We start from the raw sequence: 21,239 nt of genomic DNA, 5'->3' as shown, positions 1-21,239 counted from the left end.
ATGTCAAAGGATGGGGGCTGGGCAGCGGTGATAGCCTTGAGTCCAGATGGTACATTTTCAGTTGATGTAGGTACAATATGAGAGGTTAGCATACTGGATATCTGCTGTAGCAAAATTTTCTCACATGCTCTCTATAGGAGATATTTGTTACAATAGAATTGGTTCTTTTTTCAATTCTTTTTCCTCCTCTTAAGGTTTGGACATCTAACCGTGGCTCACATCCTGTTGGAGAATGGCGCTGATCTCAATGCACAGAATAAGCTGGGAGCCAGTGTACTTACAATGGCTTCTAGAGGTGGCCACGTCAGTGTCGTGAAATTGTTGCTGGAATCTGGAGCTTTTGTTGATAATTATGACCATTTTAATACCAGTTTGGTTGACAACAGCAAAGAGGAACTTCCCGATATAACACCACTAATAGCAGCTGCACAGCATGGATATGAGGCAGTGGTGCACTTGCTGCTGGACTGGGGAGCTGATTGTAATTACACTGTGAAGACTGTGGGCTGGAGTCCTCTAATGCTGGCAGCTGTTAGTGGAAAGGTGAGCTTGGCACAACAACTCATGGACAAGGGAGCCAATCCTAACCACCTAAATGTGCTGCATAAAACACCTTTTGAAATCTCCAGTGGCTTCAAAGATAAAGACATGAAAGATTATTTGGAATCACTAACAACAATCAGGCGCCTGACAGGTATGGGCTACTATTCTTCTGGTTTCCTTGCTGCAGGGTTTAGGTTAGACATTTTGAGACATAAGAATCAAAGAAGTAGTTATTAATGTATATTTTGTACTTCGAGGCACAGGGATCGTGATCTAGATGTTCTTGGAATGGATTTACTCACCTTTGCCTGCAAGCAGATTTCCTCCAAATAACATGGAGGCATGTTGGTATTTCCATAGTTTTATGGCAACAAGACTGTGAATTTGACTTGAAAAATTAAAACAAAAAAATTGGTGTTCCAAGTGGGATCCTATGTGTGCTCTTTTAGGGGGAAAATAAAAAGATTTACCCAAAGAGGCAAAGATGTTGAAAAACTGAAGACAATTCAGAGAAGCGCTACAAGAATGATTCAAGTCTACAAATCCTGCCTTACAGTGAGAGACTAAAGGAGCTCAGTCTTATTAGTTTAACAAAGAGAAGGTTAAGAGGTGACTAGATCAAAATCTAAATACATCTCCATAGAGACAAGAAATCTTATACTGGAGGGCTCTTCAGTTTAGCAGACAAAGGCATACTAATGTTGGAATGGAATGTCTAAATGGAAATAAGACTATTTTTTAACAAAGAAAATAATTAACTTTTGGAACAGACCACCAAAGAATGTGGTAAATTCTTTATTGGTTGAAGGCTTTAAAGCAAGAGTGAATGTGTTTTTAAAATATATACTGTAGTTCATCCACAAATTGTTGGGTCTGATGCAGGAATTGTTGGGCAAAAGAAATTACGCCAGCAAAATATATGTTGCTCAGGGGGTGTGTTTTTTCACATAAGTGCTAATGTAGACAAGGCCTTAATCTCTGCCACACACTGGTTCTAGCTATATACTCAGACACGAAGGGCATTTCTCTTGAAAGGGGCAAGGCAGCAGAAAGGGACACTCACATGAGTTCTGCAGCTCTTAAGTCTCTGCTAATATGCTGTAAGATGGCTGGCTGATGCACCTGGAGAGGGAAGGAGAATTCACCCCCTAAACAACAGGACACTTCAAATTTTCTTCTCAGGGTTTTTTTAAATCTGCAAAATTAAAACAAAAAATCCAAAATATTCTGACTGCCCTTCAGGGTGTTGTCTTAACCCTTGTCTCCAGGGCTTCACAGTCCTTATATGCCTTTGTCCAGGGGGTCTCCAGCTGAAGTTTTCTCCCAGCCAACCGCAGTTCCCTGTAGGTGTCTTCCTATCTGGACTTTAACTAGACAGGTGCAAGGAGTTCCCCTTTCCAGGTCCTTTCCTGACCCAGAGTCTCTCCTTTCTGGCCCCTTGCCTCTAGTGCATGTGACTAGAACCAGGTATTACCTACTGCTCCCAGTTTTAAAGAGACCAAGGAATTCAAATTCTTCCTTTGGTTCTTCCTCCCAGCATTTGACGCTATGCAGTATTTTGGAATTACTTCCTGTGAAGTCCAGTTATGGACAGAAAGCTGTCTGTGTAAAAATGGCAACTTCTAACTTAGTAGGTCTGTCCAGCTTTTCTTGATTTCATTTCAAATATGTCATTACTTTATACTCCTGTTAGCACTGACGTGCCAATAACCCTCTGGAAGAGGGAGCTGGATTTATTATCTGACTTGTATACACATAACAGAATATATCACTTTTTTCCTTAATTATGTGGTGCCAACAGTTCCTAGACACTTCACAGAAATTTATGAAGACAAACTCCATGCCCTAAAAAACTTAAAATTGGAATAATTTCATTTGCAGAATTGTGATCCGCTGACTGCTTGATGCTGGGACTGGACAGCAGGGGATGGATCACTTGATAATTGCCCTGTTCTTTTAATTCCCTTTGAAGAATCTTGCACTGGCCACTGTTGGAAGACAGGATACTGGGCTAGATAGACCATTGATCTGACCCTGCCATTCTTATGTTCTTTTATCATTGATAAGGATGGAAATGAAGGCCTTGGAAACGGAGTTTAGAAAAATAATTTTTTATATGGAACTGAGCAAATTTGATGTGGAAATCCATGAGTAGGAATGAAAATGGAACGCCACAAAGCCATTTTTAGTTATGTTTCAGAGTAGACATGCACTTTGGGAATATTTACCCCAGCGCAGAAGCCCATACATTTTATCCCAGAAATTCACACTAATGCTTTGAACCTTACTGTGGACTTTCTGAAGTGAATGTCATCCTTTAACAGATATTTTACTCTTCCAGAGAGTATACATTTACTGTATAAATTTAAAGATTTCTTTCCCTTATACAGAATAGATGTTGAGTGGCAAACAACTCTACTCAGTCTGTAGTCCTGATCCTGCACTGAGAACCTTGCAGGTGGACCTCTGCTCCCACAGGACCTATATTATTTTCTTTGTGCTTTCTTCTTTACTGATCAAATAGAAGCCGAAATGTACATAATTATACGTAGAATATTGTGACGGTGGTCCCAGGGAGCCACAGTGGGGTACTCAGTTAGGGTGAACTGCAAAGAATGGGCCAGACAATCCACAAAGCTGGTGGATATTCCAATACTTAGATTTACCAAGCCAGCACAAAACAGCTTCTCTAATATCTTACTGATTACCCAGAAGCCAACAACACAGTTCCCTTAAAGCCGTGGTCACCAACGGGTCAATCGCGATCAACTGGTAGATCCTAGAGGATCTCCCAGTTGATTGCGATCTCCGGTGGTGTAGCGTGGCTGCCGCTAAGGCAGACTCCTTGCCTACTCTGGCCCTATGCTGCTCCCAGAAGCACCACCCCTGCAGCTCCCATTGGCCAGGAGAGCTGCAGGGGCAGTGCTTGCAGAGAGGGGCAGCGCGCAGAGCAACATGCCCTGCCCCTCTCCCCCGCCCCCCAGGGGCCCAGAGGTGCATTGGCCCCTTCCGGGAGCAGTGTGGGCCGGTGTAGGTTGGGAGCTTGCTTTGGCCTGGCTGCACCTGCTGCAGACAGGGAGCAGCCGGAAGTAAGTGCTGCCCGGTGGGAGGCCACACCCCAACACCCAGCTCTGAGCCCCCTCCTGGAGCCAGCACCCCAAACCTCCTCCTGCACCCCAAGCCCCAGTCCTGACCCCCCTCCCAGAGCCAGCACCCTGTACCTCCTCCTGAACCCCAACATTCTGCCCCAGCCCTGACCCTCCTCCCAGAGCCAGTACCCCATGCCTCCTCATGCACCCCCTCCCAAACCCCAACCTCCTACCCGAGCCCGGTGAAAGTGAGTGAGGGTGGGGGGGAGCGAGCGACAGAGAGGAGGGGATGGAGTGAGCGGGGCAGGGTTTTGGGGAAGGGGCAGGGCCTTGGGGAAGGGGTGGGGTAGATCCTGGGTTGCCCTTAGACTCAAAGAGTGATCTTGGGCATAAAAAAGGTTAGAGACCACTGCCTTAAAGCAACCCAGCCTCAGGCCTCGACCCAGACACCCAAGTCAAATATGATGAGGATTACTGAAAATCTTATTAATCATATAAGAAAGTTCTACCAATCCCAAAGGATCGGACACATTACCTCCCAAGTTAATGAATACTTCAGATCTTACCCAAATACATGCTTACAGCCAATCCTTATTAAGTAAACTAAACTTTATTTAAAAAGAAAAGAGAGAGAGTATTGGTTAAAAGATCAATGTACATACAGACATGAGTAGAGTTCTGAGATCAGATTCATAGGAGAGATGGCGAGCTTTGTAGTTGCAAAGAGTTCTTACAGAATTAGTCCATAGGTTATAGTCCAATGTCCATATTCAAGGTGATCCAGATGAGACTGGAGATCTCAGTCTTACGACTTAAGCTTCCCCTGCATGAAGCATCAAGCAGATCTGAGATAAAAAGGATCAGGACCCAAGGGATTTTTATACAGTTCCAGGCCTTCTCTTGACAGCTCAGAGTCCTTAGGCAAACAATCAGTAATCATGGAGATTTTGAAGTAGACCTATTTCCTAAGCATTACCGGTAATTAGCTACATGGATTAACATAATGCAATTTATCCATTAGGCAGTTTATCACAAACTTTAAAGAGACATATAGACAATGACATTACTTCACCCAAGATTCATCTAAATGTTCATATTCCCTTTTGATCTCTGCATGAATAGCTATAGTGACAGATAGGAAAGTCTGTTTGCATGGATAACATCTAACAAGATATAAGTGAACATATACAATTTGTATCACCTCTAATTCTCTTACAATACAGGTTTGCATTTCACAATTCTAGCCTATCTAACACGGAATGGCTCTAATTACCATTTGCGTACTTTTCTAACATGTCTCTAGGTTGACTCTGGGTCATTTAGCCTGCGAGCCGCTTAACCCTTTCTGGCCATGCGTCACACTTTGTATAAGATTTGTTGCAATTATATAACAGTGTTAGCAACAATGATTTGCATGGTCATACTCTAATCAGATAACATCACCAATATATTTTTACTTTTTATGCTAAACTAATTGTACTACAAATTTTTGGCTACATGACTCAAATTTTAATACAGATATTTGTATTTTCTCAGATAATGACAAGAGGCAGCCTGATGTCTTTCATGCTTTGAAAATGGGTAAGCATTAAAAAAAATTCACCAGCACATCTGTTTCTTGAGACTGTAGGGCATTGTACTTGCTAACATGGGAAATTGAGACAGTGTGTACTGGAGTTATAGGCTACTTTGCCCTTTCCTTACTATTTAGATAAAGATATGAACAAAAGCTACATCAATACTTAGAGTATCAAAGGACGTAAAATCAGAGGTTCTGACAAGCTAAAAGAGACATTCACTGCCTGTGATTTCTTTTGACACACTGGGAGGATATCAAAATGAGAAATCCACTCCGACATTTTCAGGACTCAATTACAAGGAAATACCAAGGTGGATAGGGTGACAGTCATCAAGAATTCTTCTTGCAGTGTTGCAGGAGGACAGTACTGTAACAAGAGCTGTGCCATGCTGATTCTGTCAGTCTTTCAAAGTTTGTATATAGTCCCTCAGTTCCTGCCAGTAGACTAGATGATGTGTAACTAGATTAATCTACCTTTGCCCTGGCTGAGACTGATGACCAGGCTGTCAGGGGATGATGGGGTGGATGCTGATGTCCCAACTGTTATTGACAATCAACTTCTCTAGATGACAACACTGGAGTATCTTCTGTATCCTCATGAGACCCCAGCAAGTCCAGGATATAGCTGTCAACATGGATGAGACTTTAAACCTGTAGACTCCATCAGTACAGGAAGAGACCCATGCATTCTTGAGCATGGCCCTGATCAAACTGACCATCTACATACACCCTTATCTGATATAAATGTTATCAAGAAGTATAACACTTAGGAACACAGGAAGAACCCACCAGTGACTAGAAAGATAAGCAGATAAGAAATTTAAATCCAGTGTACACAGCAAATAGACTACCCAAACAAAGTCAAAACAGATACATTAAAATATTTCAGCCTTATGCTGATCAGTAGAAGTCAGCAGTCAACCATTCATGCAAAATGAGTTACCTAGTCTACATCATAGCAACCTGGCTTGCTGACACCATTTGTCCCATGCTAGGTCACTTGGGCCCACCAACCCAGTCCACAGAATGCAGATTAGTAGGTGATATAGCCATAATTCTCACTTCCAGGTTCAAGTGCAGGAAAAATATACTTGAAACAAAATCTTTGCAATTCATCTATCTGACCTATAAGACCAGGGACAAATCCAGTGACTTTTTAGAAGAGCAGCTTGTGATGCTATCTGACATAGTAATGAAGAGCTGAAGATCTGTTGTCTTAAAATACCAACATTCAAATGGATGATGCCACAGATGCAGCAGCACAAAATCTCTTATGCCTGCTATCAGGTGGGTTCTTTACCTTTCTTCTGCAAACCTGAGGTGGTGTGGTCTAGGTCATTAAGGACAACAAGTCTGTAATATACTAAGTCATCAAGCAAAGAGGAGCAACAATAGCAAAGTGTTGTGGCACTCAACAGTGAAAAAGTTCTTGAAGGGCCTAGCTAATGCTTTTCTACCAGTCAAAGACCCAGTTGCCGTCTGGGATCTGATGCTCACTATCCTATTGAGAAAAAGAGGCTTCCTGATGACGGTGACATGAATGAGGAGAGTGAGTAAACTATAGAGTCTTGTGCCTGACCCTCCATTTCCAGTTTTTCACAAGGCCATGGTTGTTATATGTACCCACCCCAAGACCTTAATGAGATAATTAACTTTCTGGTGTGTGTGTGTTTCCCATAAGCCTCATGCACCTGATGAAGAAGTTAGACTTTACACTGTGGATTTTAAGAGAGCGTTGAGTTATTACTTAGATAAATGTAGGGTGTTTAGAAAATTACTTAGATTTCTTTTTATTCCATATGAGAAACATTGTAAGGGAAATGTCATTGTTTCTTGACATCTGTCCAGATGGATTAGATTGTGCACAGAGACTTGTTTTTATTTTAGCTAGTGTTCCCAAATTAGAAGGACTTTGTGCCAGTTCAACAGGAAGTACCTCCTGTGGTTGTCTTCATCACATTCAAACTGAGAAGCATAAGATTATGTTTACACAATGATAATACCTAAACTTACCTCCAGATCTGATGCTTTTACAATTGATGTTAAATTAAAAACTCTTCAGCCCACCATTTCTGGAGTTTGTACTGCTTGTCAAACTAGTATTACTGGAAATGGGCAGATATTACCCTGACAAAGAAAGAGATGATACTTGTCAATAACTGCAGTTCTTCAAGGGTGTTGCTTCCCTACATTCATGCTATCCACCCATCTTCCCTTTTTTCCTCAGAGTCCTCTCAAATCTGTTAAGGTGCTAGAGTACAGTAGAAGTAACACGGCCTCAGAGGCTAACAGGCTCCTTGGTGGTAAAGTTTTGACACCACGTACAGTCATGAAAGTGAAACAGGATTTTAGGCCTGGTTTAAGTGCAAATCAAATTGCAACCTTAACTACAGAGTCAGTACCAATGTCTGCATAATATTTAATATACCATTTAATACACCTGCTCTAGGGATTTATCCTTGGAATTATGGGATAGTGCTGTGGTGCACAGGAAAAGACTGGAGGGAGCAATTTGTATGGATACACTCCGCCAGTTTATGCAAAACAGGACAGATACGCTGATCAGCTGAAGGAACAAATAGCACTACAAATTCTTAGTTGTAACATTTAAACTTGAAATAGTGCAGTTCTCTAATGTAGATGGAGCTATAGTGTATGTGAAGTAATTATATTTCTGTTGATGTTGCTATTTCATTTAATTTTCATAGTACAATAAAACATTTTAAAGGTGATACATATTTTGATTCTTTATTTTTCTTTTTAAGTAAGAATATTTTTGTCAATGTTAGCAAATCAAAATATATATTAATTTAGAGGCTGAGAAATTGTCTATTCCTAATATACAACATTATTGTGTTTTGTGACTTTCTTCATAGGAAATTTTCAGCTGGTTAAAGAGATTGCAGATGAAGACCCAAATCAAGTTAATATTATTAATGGTGATGGTGCTTCTCCACTGATGATTGCAGCTGTAACTGGACAGTTGGCTCTTGTACAGCTGCTTGTTGAGAGAAATGCTGACATTGACAAACAAGATAATGTTCATGGCTGGACAGCCCTAATGCAGGCCACATACCATGGGTAAGTGATTTTTCCCCTTGATTAGTGGTAGGAGAGGGTTTATTCTACTTCCTAGATATGGACTCAAAAGTAATCAATTAGATATTGGTTCAGAAAAGCAGAGGGCAAGCTAACTAAAAATTCTAGATACTGATGCCAAGGAACAGTAAGTCCTATGCCGGTGAGAAACAGGCCTCTCTTAGGTGCTGAAACTTGTAGTATTGTTGATGTGATTTTCCTTGGTGCTAGCTTCAAAAGAAGCATCAGTTTTGGTATTGGGACCCTCAGGTTTCTCTAGTGGGCCCTATCTCCAGTAAGTGGCTTGGAGACCCAGGCTACCAAGCTGGTACCAAGTGGAACCCTGTCAGTGCGGATTAGCACTGGGTCAGAAGCCTCAGTCTCTAGTTCCATCAACCACTCCTCACCCCAAGGAGACTAAGAGGAGGAAAGTACTTAGGGAGCCCAGTTATTGAACCAGAACTCTCTTCTGAAGAAATAGCAGAAGAAGAAACATTGCGACTATGGATCCAAGAATTGAATGGCAGATCTGGGGACTTCAGTGCTGGAGACCCTGAGTGCCAAACTTGTTCTGCAGATAGCCAGGAGCATTCTAATTTGTTGCAAAGATTTTGATGTGAGGGGTCCACTGTTTTCCCCCCATCAGCAGTGATGCCTCACTTTCTATGTTAGAAGGTTCCTTACTGGCGCCAGTCCCACAGAATTGAGAGCCACCTAGGTTGTCTATAGACAATATCTGGACAAATTCTAATTCAGAAAAAAGAGTGTGGCATAAGAGGGAAGAGATGGAACATTAACACTCTTTCACATATGTGACCAATTCTTTTTTCCTTAAAGAAATAAAGATGTTGTTAAGTATTTGTTGAATCGCGGAGCTGATGTCAATCTACGTGCAAAAAATGGATACACAGCCTTTGATCTGATAATGCTACTGAACGATCCAGGTATGTTATGTCACAGAGCCCAAAGGAAATGCTTGCAATAACAGCATATGCAACAAAGAAAACATCCCTTCTAATTTAGAAAATACACTTGAGTTGTAGAAAATAATCTCCCATGAGTTCCATGTGACAGAGAGAGATTATTTTCTGGAAACAGTATGCTTACTGGATTAAAGGGTCAAATAGAAATGTACGGAAATATATGGGGTATAGCTTGTCCTTTTAGAATCTGTTTATTCCTGCTGCCTGATTTTTCAAGTGTGGTGTAAAAATGCAATGTTTGTGTCACCAATGTCTTTTCAGTGATGTGAATTATGATGGCCCAAAGACTCTCCTGTGATATCACTAAAAATAGAGAGTAAAAATATAGAATAATTATGAAGGTGAAAACGTCCACTTGCACTGATGTTTTAGTAACCGACAGTAAAAGGAAAGGAAAGAGTGGGTGCCATCATCTGGAAAGTGGGGAACTCCTGGGCAAATCTCTTTTTTAGTTTTGTCAGATCGAGTAAAAGTCACATTTGAGGAGTCCAACATCTTTTTATTGAAAAACATCCTAGAAAGAAAGGAAAAACACCTTAAATGAAGCTTTGTTAAAATGTTTTTAATGTTTCTGTTAAGCTATCAGATAAATGACTTTAGCTTACATTATTTGGCACTTTTCTGTTATTCTTACCTGTATCTGAACTGGCTTTTCTGAAGTCAAAGAATACTGTTTCTGATGGAATTAACCTTTGCTATCTCTGTATTTCCTTCACTCCTTCCAAGAGAGAGAATGAACGAACAGGCAGAGGACTTCAACAAAATAATAATAATAAATAATAATAATAATAATAAGGAAGGTGAAAAAAACTGAACGCTAAATAGTTCTTAGTTCTGTTATCACCCAGTTGACTAGTGTTGAATGGCAATCAGTAGAGCTGTACTGACATCTTGATTGGACAGTGTTCCAAGCTATACTATGGGTTATTGACAGTACATATTGTGACATGTTGCAGCATCACAGGCAAAAACGTAGAGAAAGAAAATGAATTCAGGAAAGCTACTGCTTTGACAGGTCGTTGGCACTCGTGCTGATACAGTGCAGGCAGGGAGCAGAGAGGAGGACTGCAGCAGAAGGCTGGGTGATCTGCAGGCAGTTAAACCCTCAGGCTCACAGATCCCAGTCAGCCAGGCAGAGCACCTCCCACTCCATGATCTTTTTCATTCTGGGCATCACAACAGAGACTCCTTTCTCAGCTGTGTTCTCTAAAGTTTCCCGCTATTGCAGAATCACTTGTGGGAGCTCTGGTGTACACAAGGGTCTGAGGATTGTCAGTTCTTTAATAACTGACAGGTACCTGTATTTTATCTGGATTGGAGCTCTCACTAGTAGAGCTGCACCCAGGGCAGCAATAGTGGGGAAATTTTTTTGGGGGGGGGAGGAGGAAATCTACTGAAGTGTTTTTTCTTGTGGTGAATGTCAACTTGCAGAGCTGATGAAGGCTTCCGGTTTTCTACTCAGTCAGGCTACTGTGTAGGCCAGTTCATTCCTTCTGAAAGTCTCTTCTGGTTCTGCTGGAAATAAGAAAGTTTTACCGAACTTTTTTCAAGCATCAGCACTGCAAAGACACACATATTTAGTTCCAAATACAAAATGTCTATGCTCCCCTAAAAGTCATGTTATTCCACTCCTTGTGCTTACTAACTCTGCACACTCAAGTCTCCCTCCCAGCCACTGTCAAATCTTCCACTAGTCCATCTCCCCTTAGATCATCCTGTCCCTTTCCACTGCAGCATGTAAAATAATCTGGGATTAGATTTTCAAAAGCGCTTAAGTTAGCAAAACCAGTCCCACTGAAAGTCCTAGCTCCCTTAGGTGTTCCTAATGCTCTTGGATCTTGTCTTTGTGACACGTTACTGCTCAGCAAGCCAGAGTGTGACTCTAGAGTGCACTAGCTTTCTGTGCAGTAACATCCCATATAGACATTGCTACAATACACAAAAGGTCCACAGTGTGCTTTGACATATGACTGTTTGAAACAGGTGGCCACACAGTAATCCTTAGACACTTTTGCAGATCCCATCTCTAACCCTTGTGTATTTCATTAAAAACTTTGGGTGAAATCCTGACCCCAGTGAAGTTAATACTAAAACTCCTATTGTCTTCAGTGCTGTCAAGGACCCACACTTTGTTTTGAGAATACGTATTGCCAGTACAAAATACTACTTTGCTAATGTATGTCTCGCTTATGGTTTATTCTCCTCTATTTTTCCCCTTCCATTCACTCTACTTTGTTTTTTTCTGCTTTGTGTCTTGGTGTATTCTCGATCATTTTCACTATCTTGTTTCCCATAGATTAATTTTTACACAGTTTTTAATGGCTTTTAAAATGTGCAATTTATTTTTTCTCTAGGTTCATTGTCATTTTTTTTGTCTCCCAGATACTTTTTTTTATTCTGTCTCACTCTTCAGCATTTTTTCTCTTCAGCAGTCTCTCTCTTTCCCTCATTTTGCCCTCCCATCTTCACCCTTATATTCATTCTTTCCTCTTCCTCTTTTTTCTGTTTTTTCCGTCCTTTCTTTCTTCCACATCTTTTCAGTCTTTTGTTGTGTAATCTGAGTATTGCTCTTCCCTCTGGAATTTGTCTTCAAACTTCCTCCCTCCAGCCTATGCTCAAGGAAAGAGAAGAGAATATCCTTTCTCTCTGCTCTCTTCTTCTGTCTCAGGTAAGAAAAAGTACCTTCTTGATGTTTTTCTTAGCCCACATCAAGCAGCTGTTAGGTTCATTTGTTAAAGTGATTCTCTTGATTCTGACTGAGCAGAGCTCTCTTCTTGCTGTTCAATACTCTTTAGTCTAGTTCTAGTGAATCAAGCACTGATAATGCTTCTGTAGATCTGGTGGTATAAGTACCACGGTGTAAGTCAGCAGCTCACTGCGCGCAGGGCCACCATTCAGTATTTGTGGTCAATCCACCTTTGTATCTGAATGTTACAGAAGTTTCACCTGGACAAGAATAAAGAGGGAGGGCAAAACAGGGAGCCCTTGGCACCAGAATTTTAGGCCTGTGTGTCTGGTGCTGTTGCCTTACACTCTCACAGAATGCATAGGAGCAGCTTCAGCACATCAATCCTGGTTATACATTTGAGATGAAAGGACATTTACAAGTAAAACAAAACAAAAACTGAATTTGTTTTTTCTAGACACAGAACTTGTACGTCAACTAGCATCAGCCTGCATGCAAGTAGACAAAGACAAGGGTAAGCAGAACAACAAATCATCTTTGCCCTGTTCTAGAAGTAGACAATCTTTAAATACCCCGATGTTGCCAGATGACAAGGGAGGATTAAAGGTAAACAAATTTCATATGTACTCTCTCTTTGATGATTTCTGCATAAATAACAAATGTACAATTTACTCCAAGGTATGAAGTATGGAAAGACACCACGCGAAAGTGTTTGGGACCTAGGACATAACTAACATATTTGCTTTCTGCAAGCCAAGTATACATTCATCCTCTTTGATTTTCTAAGATGTGGATTGTGGTAGACTTTTTGGCTGCTGGAGTGGTGGTAAGGACAGGGGGTGGAACTGTTTCTTTAATTTTAGAGGAAAGTTGATATAAGCACCCTTACAAAGAAACTTATTCCAGAGTGGGAAAAGTCACTGTATAGTTAAGGTTATAACTGAGTTTCCATTTCAATCCTGATTTTGGTTCTCATTCTGAAAAAAGTTGTATTGGCCTAAAATTGGTTAGGTTACATCTGCAGCCAAGTTAGAAGTTTTCTACAGCATTCAAAGTGAATGGGATATGGGGTTTAATTAGTATTGTGAGCGGAAGAGGGGGATGTGGGCTGCTCTTATCCTGACAGTAAGATCAGTTCCCTTCACTGCAGCTCCAGCTCTGCCCATCCCCTCTCTGCCAGAGGAGGAGGCTGAGGCAGGGGCAGAGGTGTAGCAGTAGGGAGGACCAGAGCACTGCTTCATGCTCTGCAATAGAGGGAACTGCTCTAAGTATCAGTGCAGGGCCAGCTGTCTGGCTCCAAAGCTCAGGACTTGTGTGAGGAAGGGAGCCCCTGCCCTGAAAAAAAAGGGACATTAGTGGAGTTCATCTCTGAGAGTGGTGTCAGATCTACATGTCATCCTCTTTCTGTGGTCTCACATGCAGCATCAAGGGTAAGGTGATGGGAGCATTCAGACAGCCACACCAGACTGTCCCCTCGTAGCAGTCCCAAGTGTTGGAGTTATGATTCCCATCCTCTCAGGTAGTGCTGTATTCCCTCTGCCTGGGACTGCAGGTGGGTCACCAGCTAAGGGAAGCTGTTAGAGGAGCTGGGCTGGCACCACAGCACTAAAGTTAGTTTTAGAGGCAAGTCGTCCATGTGCCAGACAGCTGAAGCTGCTGTAGGAGGAATATTGCTCTGCCAGCAGCAGGCAGGATAGGTCTGAACTCTGCATTCCTTACAGACCCCCAGCTCCTAGCTCCTCCCTCTCTTTGTTCCCTCTAGGCTCCTTGCTAGGCTTTGAGGGGGCAGGGAAAGGAAGAAAGCAGGTGGTAGCAGAGGCATCTCAGCTCTATTATATAATGGAGTCTGTGCACTCATGTTTGCATTCCATGTAGGGATCAGAGTAGAGACTCGAAGATGAAGAGCATAACCAGGAGCTCTTTGAGTGGGACCCAGGATCCCAATATGGTTGCAGAGGAGGCAGCTAAGCTGGGTTGGTAAAAGGAGGAACCTCTGGGTGAAGGGACTGCTGCATCAGATATGCAGCTTTCTATTGTAAAATGTACTGATGAAGGCTAAGTTTTGTAGGCTGGGGAAATATGGATTCCATCAATGGCTCCTGCAAAATTTGGGAAGCACAATTATTTAACTTCCTCAGTATCTGGTGCATTGGCCATCTGGATCACATGCTGCTGTAATGCACTATAGCCCTGCAGACCTTCACCACAACGACACTCATTGCATATTTCAACCCCCAAATGAGACTCACCTGATTGGTAATTATCCAGAACAGCTGTCTTTCACAGAGCAATTCCCATTTTTTGCAGAATGTCTAGTTGGCAGCCGGTATCAAGTGGAGTGCCCCCAAGGGTCGGTCCTGGGGCCGGTTTTGTTCAATATCTTCATAAATGATCTGGAGCATGGTGTGGATTGCACTCTCAGCAAATTTGCAGATGATACTAAACTAGGAGGAGTGGTAGATACGGTGGCAGGTAGGGATAGGATACAGAGGGACCTAGACAAATTGGAGGATTGGGCCAAAAGAAATCTGATGAGGTTCAACAAGGATAAGTGCAGAGTCCTGCACTTAGGACGGAAGAATCCAATGCACCGCTACAGACTAGGGACCGAATGGCTAGGCAGCAGTTCTGCGGAAAAGGACCTAGGGGTGACAGTGGACGAGAAGCTGGATATGAGTCAACAGTGTGCCCTTGTTGCCAAGAAGGCCAAGGGCATTTTGGGATGTATAAGTAGGGGCATAGCCAGCAGATCGAGGGAAGTGATCGTTCCCCTCTATTCGACATTGGTGAGGCCTCATCTGGAGTACTGTGTCCAGTTTTGGGCCCCACACTACAAGAAGGATGTGGAGAAATTGGAGAGAGTCCAGCGAAGGGCAACAAAAATGATTAGGGGTCTGGAACACATGACTTATGAGGAGAGGCTGAGGGAACTGGGATTGTTTAGTCTGCAGAAGAGAAGAACGAGGGGGGATTTGATAGCAGCTTTCAACTACCTGAGAGGTGGTTCCAAAGAGGATGGTTCTAGACTATTCTCAGTGGTAGAAGATGACAGGACAAGGAGTAATGGTCTCAAGTTGCAGTGGGGGAGGTTTAGGTTGGATATTAGGAAAAACTTTTTCACTAAGAGGGTGGTGAAACACTGGAATGTGTTACCTAGGGAGGTGGTAGAATCTCTTTCCTTAGAAGTTTTTAAGGTCAGGCTTGACAAAGCCCTGGCTGGGATGATTTAATTGGGGATTGGTCCTGCTTTGAGCAGGGGGTTGGACTAGATGACCTCCTGAGGTCCCTTCCAACCCTGATATTCTATGATTCTATGAATAAGGGGAGCCCTCATATCTGTGATCTGGCACTGTACTGTCAGGACTTGCTCACCACTGAGCTACAGAGCAGACACTTTATTCTGAAGTTACATCGCTGCTACAGTTTAGCCCAGGTTTCAAAAACAATTCTGCCCCACCAGCCTGTGGTTGTGTGCCAAACCCAGAAGTATCATGCCATCTACAGAAGAACTGCAAATAGCATATAAGGCCATCTACTCACACCCCAACCACCAACTACCTGTTACATGAATGCTCTGAATTGCTGGTCTTGTCTCTTTCTTGCCAGAGTTGCTCTCAGAGCCACTACCACTGCCAATTTGCCACTCACTTTCAGGGACCTTGCTGAGCAAGGAACAAGAACAGAGCTTTCATCCTGGCTTCCATTTTTGAGAAAAAGGACAGGAAACAGTGCTGGCATCATGGGATTAACAGGATTTACCCCCAGAGAATTATGGGAGTTTGACTTCTCTTCTGGGTTTTGAGACCCTCAGTAGCTGTACTGGAACTGTAGAGAAGGTAGACAGAGGGCAGGTGGACTGCAGTGGTGTAGTATAGTGATAGTGTTGATGTGAGACAAACTGTACCTGAAACTGCCTGGCTCATATGGACATTGTACACTGTAGATACTCACAGGGGAACCATCCCACCAATTTAATTCCCAATTGTTCAATTATTCCATGTAGGCTAGGCCTTTGGAAGAAGTTAATAATTGCACAATATTGCTCCTTATGTTGCTGTGTAATATACCTTATGAACATAAAATTATTCACTTACTATCAAGTGATGTACTATGACCGAGTACCTCCTCTCGTTGTCCTTGTAACAGTGACCAGGCTGACACTGCCCACATCTGCAGGATCCACAGTAGTCAGAGAGAGCTAGGCGTCACTGCTTCCCCTAGTGTCTCTGAACTGTCATATCCTGTTTATCAGGTCCCCAGCTTACTACAAAAAAACCTGTAGGGTTTGCCTGGAAGCTCCAGTCCTTTCAATCCATTTGAAAGCACCAATAAAAGTATATGGATGTTTGTATTTTAATGCTTTTTCTACCATCAGAGCCATCCCTTGGGAAGGGTGAATTGGGGTGACTGCTCCAGGCCCCACGCTTTGGGGGGCCCTGTGGGCCGGTGCAATTGGCCAGCGAGGTCAATCCCGGAAGAGATGAATCTGTGCATTCCACCCCCGGCCCTGCACCCCCCTAGGGATGGCCCTGTCTACCATAATAAGTTCCTTTGCTCAAGAAGTACAAAGAATTTTTTAAAAATAGTCAATACACATCCCAGTTTCATCAGCCTTTGCTCTAATGCAAAACCTTAACAGCCATCTGTGCATTGTTAAAATAGAATAACTTTACACGGGTATTGATGTTATGACAGTAAGACGTGCTAGATCTTGATACTGGAGAGCATGACGTTAGAGTATGAAGTTGTGAGTTGATTGGAAGATTAAATTACAGTACTTAGTACTGTAGTTTTAAAACTTCCCACCCAAAGTACCTGAGTAAATGCACATGCTTCGCTTTCGCAGACAAAGTGACTATAGTGGAAAAAAATATGGAAAACTATTTACTAGGTCCAAAAATTGATGAGGTAAATCACATCCCTTCAAATTCACAATTTGACAATGAATTTCCTGTGATAGAAAAAATGTGGGGGGGAGACTGAGAGAGATTTTAAAATGGAGCTTGAAAATTCATTCATTCATTTGTTCATTCATTTAGATGTATTCTACTTCAGTGTAGCTTTATATACATAATATTTTGTATGTAAAATTAGTTTTACTTTTTATTAATTTAATAAATACTATAAATCAGATGTTCATGTTAACACAGACAAACCTGTAATTTTTTATACATCTATATCTACCTATATCTGTACATAAAGCTGCAATTCAGTCTAGGGCAAAGGTTCCCAAACTTTTCTTATTGCGTACCCCCTTCCAGATCTACCAGCTGCCCATGTACCCCTACCTTTCTCATCACTGGTACTTTGTGTGTTCTTCTTAACACCCCATGTCTTTAGCCATCTATCCATATTTCACGGTTACATACCGATATCGGAGCTACATATACAACCAAAAACAAAACCCCTGCCTAAGTTCTGAGCTCAGACTGGACAGTTGCTGGGCAACTGAATCCACGCTATACTGTGATTAGAGGTGAAGGCTCTGTACGTCAGCATCTGTATCGGTGTTCTCGTTGGTACATCCTGAAGTAAATTAACTACCACATTTTATGTAACAAATTCCCATGGAGTTTTAAAGCTTCATCTGAGTAACCTATTATGAAAATGTAATAAATTAAGTAATTAATAGATAAAATCCAGCATTATACAATTTCTCCCGTGTACCCCCCAGAGATGTCTTGTGTACCACCAGGTCTAGGGTATTGGGTGACATTGATAAACGGCTCCGTCAACTCTTGTAGTTTATCACTAAAACTCCTTGTCAGAATTATAGCTTTGTGCGAAGCTGAATTAATGTAACTTTTCTTTTACTTATATGTTAGAACAAAGTTGTCCTGTCTTCTCATCCCCCTAGTCATGGTGGAACAGAATGTCCAATAGATTCCGCAAGCTGAAGTTGACCCAAACGTTGCGTCATGGATTTTCCACCAGTCAGTCTGTGCCTTTTACTGATGAGCCCGAGTCATCTCTGAATTCCACAATAAAAGCCACTTCACAGCCAGATGTGAACAACTCTGGAAACTGTGATGCTGCAACAGCTTGGACCACAAATGTCAAAGCTAGCGGTAAAGTCAGAACTGCTTATATGCTATATGGGAAGTGTTCTATCATCTGGTAGTTTAGGTGGTACCATATTTAATGTAATGCATTTGCTACAGATGAAAACATGTAATAAGAATGCAGTATGTGGAAAGATGCTGCACAAAGAGTTATTTTATCAGACTTGCACTGGTTTTGGTTAGTGATTGCCGTTGAGCAATAAATTTAGCATCACCCATGCTTAATATCATGTCATGCCATTAGTGCAGTGGTTCTCCAACTTTTGTATTGGTGACCCTTTACACATAGCAAGCCTCTGAGTACGACCCCCCCTCTTATAAATTAAAAAAAACACTTAATATATTTAATACCATTATAAATGCTGGAGGCAAAACAGGGTTTGGGGTGGAGGCTGACAGCTCGCGACCACCTGAGAGGTCCCGACCCCCAGTTTGAGAACCCCTGCATTATTGTATGCTAGAAAATACCCTTGAAATGGGCAGTCGATTCATATTAGAGAGAGAAGGTGGGTGAGGTAATATTTATTGGACCAACTTCCGTTGGTGAGAGAGACAAGCTTTTGAGCTACACAGAGCTTTTCTTCAGGTCTGGGAAAGGTACTAAGAGTGTCACAACTAACTACAAGATCGAACAGATGGTTAAGCACAGTGGTTCTCAACCAGGGGTACATAGAGGTCTGCCTGGGGGCACATCAACTCATATAGATATTTGCCTAGTTTTACAACAGGCTACATTAAAAGCACTAGCGAAGGCAGTACAGACTAAAATTTCATACAGACAATGACTTGTTTATACTACTCTATATACTATACATTGAAATGTCAATACAATATTTATATTACAATTGATTTATTTTATAATTATATGGTAAAAATGAGAAACTCAGCATTTTTTCAGTAATAGTGTGCTGTGACACTTCTGTATTTTTATGTCTGATTTTATAAGCAAGTAGTTTTTAAGTAATGTGAAACTTTGGGGTATGCAAGGCAAGTGAGACTCCTGAAAGGTTGAGAGCCATTGGGTTTAGCATAAGTAGTTAGCACGTTTTCTAAGGGAATGTGCCAGGATGGGTAAGGAATGGTGTCCCTAGCTTCTGATTGTCAGAGGGTGGAGACGGATGGCAGAAGAGAGATCACTTGATCATTACCTATTAGGTTCAGTTCCTCTGGGGCACCTAGCATTGGCCACTGTTGGCAGACAGGATACTGGGCTGGATGGACCTTTGGTCTGACCCAGTATGGCCATTCTTATGTTCTTATGGGAATATTCAAGGTGAATTGGCCTGTTAACACCCCTGTTAGTCATAGAACAAAAAGGGGGGTTAGTGGGTTTGAACCCTGCAGTTTATGATGTAAAATACAAAAACAACAATGGCCCAAATTCATCTTGGATACGTTGCCAGGAAAGTCAATGGAGTTGCATGAGGGATAAATTTATGCCATTGTATTTACTGAGTGAAACTGTTGTGGCATACAATACATTTGTCAAAGTTATCCTTGGGAATAAGCATTTGGAGTTTTTAAAAATATCCTTGATGTGTTTTTCAGGTGTGTGCACAAGAGCAGGAAAGGATGATGAATTATTGACAACCATGGTATGTTACAGTGCTGTCAATGTGCTCAACACTGAATAGAACATCATGCAACTCTCACTCAATCATTTACAATCCAAATTAGATAGGCAGTACAGTTCACTCATATTATCATACAAATGATACAGTGGTCACCATTAATAAAATAAACAGCATTTGCTGATGATCACTAGACAGTTGTATCCAAACTGCTGTATTTTTTCTCTTTAGTGAGAACAGGAAATAACTGCAATATTGCAGATGGTATGGATTGGTAATGCTTGGTAAATATTGACTTTTGTAGCAAGTACAATCCATTAGTTGATGGATGAACTTTTTATGGTCAATAGTGACTTAAAAAGAGATCACTTGAATAGTTGGTTTATTGCTGAAAAGCCACATGAAATACTGTGTTCTAAGGAGGAATTTGAATGTAGTAAGGGATGTAACTCAGACTTATTTCACAACCATTTACATGAATGAACATGCTCTGTTAGATAAAAGGGTAAGCTATAGTAAAATTCACGAAGAACAAGGCATCGTGCATTTTCAGCAATTTTTTACCTATCTCAAAACCTTCACTTTTTGGAGAAAGTTACAAAGAGGGTATAATATAGATTCCTCCTCTCCTTTGTTATACTCCAGCTTCAGATTCTGTTATAGCCTAGAGACTGCATTATCTTCAGTTGATAACCCCTTCTTGGCAATTGTAAAAGATCAAATTACCCATGTTGATTTCATTAGATCTTAAAGAACCATTTATTTGATATGAGGGACAATGTGTTGACTGAGGGAACTGGGGTAGAAGAGGGCTTCAGTTTTTCTTCTTCTTTTTTTTTAGGAGACCCCAAAGAGACAGAGTAAGCAATTGTTCATTCTTTCCCAGGGTCTCATCTAGGAACCCACAGAGTTTTTATCTTGTCACTCCTCCTGTTTATCATTTGGAAGTGACTAATTAACTAGTTAACACTCCTGTTGACTTCACTAGGAGCCAGGATTAGGCCCAAAGGAAGGAATGAAATAGATTTATACTTAACAGGGCAACTTGCACTATTTAAGTGAGCCAAGTTCAGTATATTACATAAAGCTAGTGTATGATAACAGCTTTAATGGTCATTTGCATTGCTTCTGTTTATTATTCTGTATTGTACATCTTCAAAGATGTTTATGTCTTGATTAAATTGTTCTTTTGCCTGTTTAAAATACCCTTACTCCCCCACCATCCTTTTATTCTGATGATGAATATTAAAAGTCTTCCATTCTCTACATAGCTTCATTTCCTATTTTAAATGCATATAATTAGAGTCAAATACATCTTTCTAAAAAGAGGTAATTTCTTTTTCTTCTCAGTTAAGAAGTGGTGCTCCATTTACTAGGCTACCTAGTGATAAACTGAAAGCAGTTATTCCTCCTTTCTTACCTCCTTCAAGTTTTGAGCTGTGGAATTCTGACCGAACACGAATGAACAAAGATGGCAAGACTGAACAGATGAGGACTGCCTTGCCACAGCGTGGGATCAAACATGATTTTAACAGCAGTGCAAACTCTGACATAGTAAGTGAATGCATTGTACAACAAAATATTGTATATTGTTACCTCCAGGAAATTTTGGTTGATAAGACACAGTAGTTTGATGCTGTCCCTCAGA

At 41.4% G+C, this 21,239-nt stretch overlaps 1 protein-coding gene across 3 annotated transcripts in view; it reads left to right on the top strand.

The window, feature by feature from the left end:
• ANKS6 (ankyrin repeat and sterile alpha motif domain containing 6) overlaps positions 1 to 21,239 on the top strand; it is a 78,231-nt gene that overhangs the window by 6,057 nt on the left and 50,935 nt on the right. For all 3 annotated transcript variants that reach the window (XR_014710516.1, XM_084621202.1, XM_084621201.1), the window contains exons 2-9: positions 195 to 694; positions 5,169 to 5,213; positions 8,088 to 8,292; positions 9,127 to 9,233; positions 12,416 to 12,564; positions 17,816 to 18,026; positions 19,569 to 19,615; positions 20,942 to 21,145. Coding sequence is in view for 2 of the 3 variants with exons in the window: in XM_084621202.1 (XP_084477328.1) it covers positions 195 to 694; positions 5,169 to 5,213; positions 8,088 to 8,292; positions 9,127 to 9,233; positions 12,416 to 12,564; positions 17,816 to 18,026; positions 19,569 to 19,615; positions 20,942 to 21,145 (1,468 nt within the window). In the remaining variant the exon portion in view is untranslated. The remainder of the gene's footprint in view (positions 1 to 194; positions 695 to 5,168; positions 5,214 to 8,087; positions 8,293 to 9,126; positions 9,234 to 12,415; positions 12,565 to 17,815; positions 18,027 to 19,568; positions 19,616 to 20,941; positions 21,146 to 21,239) is intronic.

The sequence above is a fragment of the Lepidochelys olivacea genome (genome assembly GCF_965140295.1).
Source record: "Lepidochelys olivacea isolate rLepOli2 genome assembly, chromosome: 2".
NCBI classification, from domain to species: Eukaryota; Metazoa; Chordata; order Testudines; family Cheloniidae; genus Lepidochelys; species Lepidochelys olivacea.
This window is presented reverse-complemented; position numbering and strand designations above follow the sequence as displayed.